This window comes from Paramormyrops kingsleyae, chromosome 23, assembly GCF_048594095.1.
Source record: "Paramormyrops kingsleyae isolate MSU_618 chromosome 23, PKINGS_0.4, whole genome shotgun sequence".
Taxonomy (NCBI): Eukaryota; Metazoa; Chordata; class Actinopteri; order Osteoglossiformes; family Mormyridae; genus Paramormyrops; species Paramormyrops kingsleyae.
In genome coordinates, this window is record NC_132819.1 from 20,570,329 (window position 1) to 20,578,914 (window position 8,586).

At 45.5% G+C, this 8,586-nt stretch overlaps 1 protein-coding gene across 2 annotated transcripts; it reads right to left on the minus strand.

Annotated features, from left to right (window-relative positions):
• Window positions 1–3,070: 3,070 nt before the first annotated feature.
• On the minus strand, window positions 3,071–7,888 carry cibar1 (CBY1 interacting BAR domain containing 1). Of its 2 annotated transcripts, XM_023820085.2 has the most exons (9): window positions 7,710–7,888; window positions 7,125–7,359; window positions 6,791–6,859; window positions 6,606–6,707; window positions 6,093–6,098; window positions 5,725–5,829; window positions 5,468–5,581; window positions 4,594–4,713; window positions 3,071–3,327 (listed from the first exon to the last, which is right to left on the minus strand). In XM_023820085.2, the coding sequence occupies exons 1-9, from the start codon at window positions 7,736–7,738 to the stop codon at window positions 3,229–3,231; spliced, it is 879 nt and encodes a 292-aa protein (XP_023675853.1). In that variant the 5' UTR covers window positions 7,739–7,888; the 3' UTR covers window positions 3,071–3,228. The 2 variants fall into 2 exon arrangements, with proteins under 2 accessions (XP_023675853.1, XP_023675854.1); XM_023820086.2 differs by lacking the exon at window positions 6,093–6,098 and having other exon boundaries at window positions 6,612–6,707.
• Between the last annotated feature and the right edge of the window lie 698 nt (window positions 7,889–8,586).

The following is an 8,586-nucleotide window of genomic DNA, read 5'->3' on the forward strand; positions in this document are numbered from 1 at the left end:
CCCACATCCTCTAATCATTTTTCCTTCTGCCCTCCTTCTGTGATCTGCACAAATGCCATGTAAATGTCTCTGGACTTTCAGAGCCCTGTTACCTGTCCAGAAGAAACTAACGTTTGCAGAGAGAAAACATTGGTTGAGCATGGACCAGTTACCACCAAACACACGTTCAGCATTTGTGAACGTGCGTCTCTCTCTCTTTATTGCAACACTAACAATTTGGAAAGATCTGAAATGTGGATGTTTGGTCCAGAAACCCTGCAGATTGTAGCTGGAAAGACACAGAAACATGAGTAAATACGGCATCTAGAGGCTTTAATGTCTCTCATTAAAACCAGGTCCGAATGCTGCAAAGAATGAGATCACGATGAGTGCCGGTGTGTCCCACCTGTTAACCGGTAAATTACCATGCAGTTATACACACCACATGGTATTTTTTCCATTAAAATCAATGCTCCTGTTCTCAGTCATAAATCTCTGCTACTGACATGACAGACCACTCATTTGTAAATAATGAGTCTCTGTACACAAGCTGCTCAATCTCATTTGCAAGTTTATAGATCAAAATATGTACACAGGAGCTAGCAGGGAGGATCTCCTGGAGGTCAGATCCTTGCCTTTGAAGGCTTGGACATTTTTAGAGCTGTTGTGGGCTTGTACCATTCTGTCTTTGGGGGTTCAGACACGGATGTCTAATTATCTGCAAAACCATCACAACTTGCCCTAACATCCCAATTTGCACTGTACACCTTGGGTCCAGTTGGTGAGGTGAACATCACACCGTTTGTGTCCTGATACATCATCCTTACTGCCTGAAACTTCTCACCTGTAATACAGGCACTGCCCAGGTTACGAATGACATGTGTTTCCTAAGTCTGTCTTTAAGTCAAATTTGTAGGTAAGTTGGAACAATAATAGTACTATACAGCCCATAATAATTATTATACAGTGATATTAAAAGTATCTACATACAGCACTGAACTGTATCTCAGGCCGATGAACAATGAACGAAGCTGCTCAATGTTTTCATGACCTTCACAAAGTAGTGTCCCTCTACCTGTTCATCTGGTGCTGGAGTTTGCTGGGTTTTTGGTCTCCTATCGTCTTTCTGGTCCCTGGTCCTGCCCTGATTCTGCCCCTCTAGTCTTCTATGGTGTCGTCTGCCTGGTGTGCCGTGTCTTTGGTGTCATATGTCCGTTTATAAGTATGAGATGTCCGTAAGTCTGGGGACTGCCTGCATACTGATGTTTTTTTCAGGTTATGTACCATCCTTCCGCACATAGATGGACGCCTCCCTTCATTAGGGTCTTCCTACGATCACTCGTCCTCGTGTGATCACCAGGAGATGCACGGACAGTCACTCTGCCATCACAAATCTAAGGATACGGAGCTAAGCAGCAAGGCTAATTCCTATGATTCAGGACAATAGGGACAATCCAGTAGCTACATACTCCAAAAGGGATGTTTCCTTAAACATAAAACCTGCAGGCATTGAATGAGGACAGTTCACCATTTTCCTTCCCCTTCGCTTTGTGTGCAGCACACCCACAGAGCAGAAGCTGACAGATTCGACTGCGCTGTGTTTAGATGTTTCTGTCTGCTCTACTTTGCTGTCTCTTGTCAAAGAATGACAAAATAGTCTTGTTGTGTCTCATGCGAAAATATCAAAGGCTGCTTCGTTCATCATCCACACAGGGTAAAATGCATGAAAACACCCTTCTAAATAAAGCTCTGTGGAGCCAGCTGGTAATGATCTCTAAAATTTACATTGCACCAAAAATACATTAAAGTTTATATTTTGGGAGGTTGTCTTTATCTGTCATCCATCCATCCATCTTGTAACACCTTATACTAGTTAGTATCATGGGTGGCCTTTATATTGTCTGTACGTTATCTGTAGGTGCTCAGTCTGAGCACCTTCGTTGAAGTAAAAGCGTACACTGTGAGAGCGATCCATGCATAGCTCCAAAACGGTCAGAATGGATGAGCTTGCTGTGTAGTTTAAGGTTTGGGATCACAGTGCTACCCTCAGAATAATAAGGTTTTCTGTCCAAAGCCATGCAGTCAGGGAACGTCTATCCATCTTCCAACCAATTATGCTGGTTCGGGTTGCAGAAGGTCCCTGGAACCTATCTGAGGCAGTACAGAGTACAAAGATGCGGTGCTTTCTGGATGGGATGCTAGTCCATCACAGGGCATGTACACATACACTCACACTGTGCCTAAATGCATGTCTTTGGACTGTGGTAGGACACAGGAGTCCTGGGATGTCCCTGCCTCTGGGATGTCCCTGCCTCTGGGATGTCACTGCCTCTGGGATGTCCCTGCCTCTGATTCCTGCAGCCTTGTATTAACCAGGATCACTTTGTACCCAAAGCCCACCAGGCACTCAGCCTTCATTTCTTCTTCACTGAAGCCCACCCTCAGTGGGCTAAGTCTGTGCCTGTGATTGGAAGGTTGCTGGTTCAAGCCCCAGCCTTGACAGAACAGTTACGTGTCTGTGTGCCCTCGAGCAAGGTCTTGAACCCCCAGCTCCAAGGGGACTGCTTTAGCTGACCCTGTGCTGACAACCCCCCCCCCAAGCTATGGAGGGTAAGAGGAGGCAGGCAAAGAAAAATGAGTACCTGTACTTATACTTGTGCAAATGGCAAATAAAGGATTTATCATCCTGTCAGGTGCCCCTCACGTCCTCCACGTACCCCAGCACCTTCCCTTACACACACTAATAACCATGAGAAAAATCAGACTGAATTAATTAGCAGTACTTTGCACTGACACACAGCAGATGTTGTACTGTAATTGAAAACTGGTAATTCTGTTTTGAAAGCCAACCACCTTCTACAACCGGCTGCCAACTCTTTGGAACCAGGAGAAAAAAAAAACCCATGCAAACATGGAGGAATCGAACCCGTGACCCAAGAGGTGTGAGAGCAGAGCCACCCAGAACCACTGAAGCAGAACATATGGTAACAACGTGACAGAGAAACACGAGGCCCTTCCTTTGTTCTCTCTGACACTGTACCCGTGACTTAAACTTTGTCATCAGAGACTAAATGGAACGACAATTTAGGGGTCTCAGCTATGAAATGTTTATTATACAATCAGCCTCACTTTAGGACAATATATGGTTTATCAAATCGATTCACATGTACAATACCATGTAAAATTATTCAGTAATACAGTCATAATACAAGTATAAAATGGCTTCAAAATGGCACTTTGAACATTAAGTCAGTTTTCATCTTCTGTGACGTCTTCTAGATCATCCTCATCGTCATCCTCGTCATCTTCCTCTTCTCTTTTCATGCTTCTGTTTGGAGTCCCCGGTTGCTATGGTAAATTAGGCAGTAATTAATCAGGTTTACAAACAGAATAGACGGGCTCTGAGATATCCATGTGCTGCAGGCATCGACTTGATGGTCAGCAGAGCCATATCTGCAGGATGAACTGGGCCTGAGATGGGCCTCGCTGGGTTGGGAGGTGCCCTAACCCTGACAAGTTTGACCCCCGGACAAGTGAGACGGAGAGGACTTCAAATATCAGAGAAGACTGCTAGGACCATTCTGCCTTCTCTGTTAGACATTGATCTTAGCTTTAATACACTCCTTGTTTATTGCACATATTTATTTATTGCTCATCCGGTTCTTTGCCATATTTGCACAATCTTTCCCCAACAATAAGATAGGAAACTGCAGTAATGGGCAAATGAAGCTTCATGAACCATTTGATGTATTTTCTGATCTCACTAGGTGGCGCTCTCTTTTCAGAAAAGGGGTTCGAAGCATGCCCCAAAGCAAACCAAGAGCACCGTCTAATGGGTCAAAAAATACAGCAAATGGTTAATTGAGCTTAATTTGTCCATCACTAGTTAACTGTATTTTTTAATTGTTAATATTATACTTATATGTCTCAATATTTGTATTATTTCATTTCTGATATTTAATACTTTTCATTCTCACTGTGACCATCCATCCATCCATCCATCCATAACTGCTTGTCCTAATCAGGGTCATGGGGGTCTAGAGCCTACCCTAGAGGCAGGGAATAAACCCAAGATGGGGCACCAACCCATCACAGGGCACACACACCTATCACACACAAATTCATTCCTATGGGGAATTTGCTTGAATTCACCTTAGAATGTTTTTGGACTGTTGGGGGACATCAGGGTACCTGGAGGAAACTCCACAACGACACGGGGAGAACATGCAAACTCCACAACGACACGGGGAGAACATGCAAACTCCACGACACGGGGAGAACATGCAAACTCCACAACGACACGTGGAGAACATGCAAACTCCACAACGACACGTGGAGAACATGCAAACTCCACAACGACACGGGGAGAACATGCAAACTCCACGACACGGGGAGAACATGCAAACTCCACACATACGGAGCCACGTGGTATGAGGCAACAATGCTAACCCCTGCGCCACTTTGAGAGCGAAATGTCACCTCAGTGTATGATTCTACACATAATATCTGAATTACATTGGTCTGAAATACGAGACCACAATGCATCCACCGTGTGACGGTTTAACACTCTGGCTGGCAGCTATCGGTAACGTGACACCCCTGCACTCGGCTGACCTGCAGCGTTCCCGATTTGCCCAGGCTGGACGTGGTGCGGTTCAGCGAGCTTCTGGTATTGGCACGTACGATGTCCAAGCGGGTCGAGTAGTCCGGGGGATGCAGGAGGCTCCTGAAGACCTGGAGAAGATGACGAAAGGTCGGACAGCTACAAAGTAAGCTTTAGCTGAATTGAAAAGAGCAGAAAGGTGACTGTAGGGACACCCCAAAGACACACGGGCTGGTCACAGAAAGATAAAGAAAGGCTTTGATCACAGCACAGTGGGTCTCACAGTCTTGGATGACGTATCTCAGGAAATCTGCGAACTCTGGACAGTCACACAAGGCGCTTAATGGGATGTAAGTATCATGTCATTCATATGCTCCATAGTCCAAGCTCAGCTACCCACATGTGGAGTGTGTGTGTCTGCATGTATTCATAAGGGGGGGGTTTGGCCTTTGTCTGTTCTGATGCTTGCCACCCATGCCGCATTCCCAGTGTCTCCCTGGATTTTTGACAGTGTCTGCTGTGTGCTTAACTGGAACATCATCCAGTAATGTGCTTGTTCCTTCATTTATCCAACAGATGTTATGTTCTTCTGCTTCCTTCTCTATGAAAAGGTGTCCAAGGTGATTTCGAGAAACTTTGAGAGCCTTTACCAAGTGACATAGGATCCCAAAATAGCAGCGGAAATCTGCACTGAAAGACCCCCTGAAGTCAACATGGTGTGAAGAGATGAGCTCTGGCCATACCTGCTTGTCACTACATGCAGTGAGTAAAATACCCCGACTGCATTGTGGGTGTGCAGTGTAACGTTCTACCTTTCTGCGACCTGTGACACTGACGTGGCCCTGTGCATCCAAAGGCATGTGAGGAGTGCTACAGAGTGCTCACCTCCAGGTCCTCCTCCTCATCAATGTTCTGTATGTGCTGGTATGCAGTAGTGAAGACCTCCAAGGCCTTCGCATGGAAGGCCATCTCAATGGTGATGAACTGTCCAAGGATGCTCTGCATGACATATAATGACAGATCTTCAACCCCCTTATTTTTGTTTATTTAAGTAGTTATATTGCATGTAGTGCGTTGTAAATGTACCAGTGTTCCCATCACATTAAATAAGATCAATCAGTCAGATGGGCCTTGATGCCCACCTTGATATCACGTATCTTCTGCTTCTCAAACTCATCTATGGTCTCCTCTAGTTGGCGCGTCGTGCGTGTGGCGTCCATCGTAGCCCTCTGGAGTTCACTTTCGGCCTACCTCGAATCACAAGCACCACGTCAATCCCCCATTCTGAGCAAACAGCTCTGCTGACAGGTGCGCTTTCCCAGAATAGGATCTCACACTAATTCCTCAGCATAATGTGACGTTGCACTCTGCAGTGCATGTCGACGTAAAGTCCTGAACTGGCCCTTACTGCTTAATACCGCAGCCCTGACATACGGCAATGGAAGATTCTGGAAACTTTGAAGTCGAATACATCACCAGTTTGAAATGAATTACATCCTCCAGGACTGACCTGAGACTGAAGAGCTGTTAAGGAGCCACCTTTGATTCACAGTTAAGACATTTTTCTTAATCTTAGAAACATACATTATCATTATATTAGGCTTAAAAGCGTAAAGAGGGCAACAGATGACGAAAGTGGAGACCAAGCTAAAATCAGAATCATTTTACCTGATGTTTTTATCCAAAGCAACTTACAGTAGACGGAATGGTTACAATTTACGGTAATGGCCAAAATTGTGGAAACACTTCCAATTTTTAGAGACTGCAGAACTTTATTCCAGTTACTTATTTAATCTTCCAATGTATAATATCTGCAACATTCTTTGATTATTTATAAACATTACCGCCAATATTCGTATAGTGGTTTTTAAGCGTAATGCCAAAAATGGTGTGTGCTCTCTGGGATTTGAACCCATGACCATTATGTTGTTAGCACAATGCTCTGAGGTCCAGGATCAATAAGAATCAAACTGATGGCTCAGTGTTGAGGTGACACGCCGCGGGACGCTTGGGCAGAGGATACGATGACCTGTCTGTCCGAGGGCCTCCTCTGCCTCATCCTCTCCAGCTGCTGCATCTGCTTGGCCTCCCGGGTCCTGGCGGTCTGCGTGTTTTTCAGATCTTCCTGTTGGACGCAAATGAATCAGGCCGCTAACACCCTCAGACACGGCCTCTAAATGCTGATCTTGGCGTGCAGGCTTTCCTTACCCTCTTCAGCTTTACAACAGTGCCGTAGCTCTTTAAAGGCTCGATCACTTTCACCTCCAGTCGTTCCACCTGCAGAGTGTACATGGTTACAACGGCACATTAATCATGATGTGCTTTACAAGGGGTGGAGAATCATCTCATGTTAAGTCAAGTGGGGCTTTACTGTCTCACCAACCACATACAGTCACATATGATATAGTGGCACAAAATTATGTTCCCCTGCACTACATATATACATAAAGAGAGAGACAAGTGCAAAAAATGGTCTCAAAACTATAATCTACATACTCAACATGTGGCTCCGGTCAGAATAAGAGTAAGGACTGATGTGTACCTCTGCTTGGCGATAATCCTGAATTTTGGCAAGCTGGTCTGCAAATAGTTTCAGGCCGCTCTTCAAACTGGGGGTCTCCGTGTCCGCGTACAGGCTGACCTCTCGGACCAGCAGGTCCGCCTTGTCCCGCAGACGGGCCGTTTTGCGGACATAAGCGGCGAACAGCTGGCAGAGTTCCCCAAAGTGCTTCTCCACGTTGGTGATATTCTCCTGGATCTGACTCGTCTGGCCATCTCTACAGGCATGGGGGACACACATACACGCTGTCGGCCATCGAGCACTGATCCAAAAGTGACCAGCAACCCTTCCGGGCTTCACGACGCACCGGGACCGCCATCTGCATGCAGGGAGAATGGCGGGAGCGAGAGGAGGACGGGGCTGCCTGTATATAGCTAAGAAATTGCAGCGCACCTCAACACGAATATTTTTGATAGTAAATAATACCTACAACATTTATCTGACGTTCTGAGTTTTTTTTTCAGCAGGCAGTAGCCAGCTAGCCAGCAAGCTAACGGAGGAGACTCCGTTAACCACTGCCGTTAGCTGCGCAGTTAGCCGTCTATCATGCGCCACTGAAGCTATTACCTGGTCCTGGCGTCAGGAGTGCGACTCATGGCTCCTAAATACAATATAAATATGATAGCTGAAACATAACGCGCAGGGGGCAGTTTGCCCGGTCAGACCGGTTAGCTATAGCACAGCAGCTATGGAGCCGTCTCCATGGAGACGCGGGGGTCAGTCCCACTTCCTTCCAGGAAAACCGGAAGTCAGGCGCTCGGCGTTCATCGGGATCCCGCTAGCGGCGCTCGCAGCAAGCGCACAAAGGCGCTGCGAACGTGCAAGATATACACTCGGCTGTGTGCTTGTGCATGGCTTGTGTATCCATAAAACACATTTCCGATTTCTCTCTTTAAATGCAGTCTTTCCTACGGTTCTCAATATTTCATGTGTGCGTGTTTTTAGTCTTGCTTTATCGTTGTGTAAAGAAAACATTTTATATTGTATGGCTGATTAATAAGATCAATTAATCTGCTGATTTTCAGGACCATTCTCTACTCTATTATACTCCACAGAGGGAAACATATTAGGTAGACCAGTACTGATTGATTTATTATTGTAAGTGACTGCATGCTGCTGAAGACGTCTGCCTCATTATTTTAAGTAGATGTTTTTTTGGTTGAACATTCCGTTTCCATGAGTTCACCATGAATTTAACTCTTGTTATATAAATACCCCCGATGGTGTATTTCTGGATGATGACGTAAAATAATTACGAAGATTTTTTTTCACAAGTCTGTTGACTGAGACTTTTCACCTCTTTCACAGTATGTGCATTTGTTCATATCGAGTAGGGGGTTAGGCTTTGTCAGAAATCTTTTGAGAAAACACACACCACACACACACACACACACCCCGCAGTGTTTGTATTGATATGTTTGTGGGGATCATCCATTCCATTCAT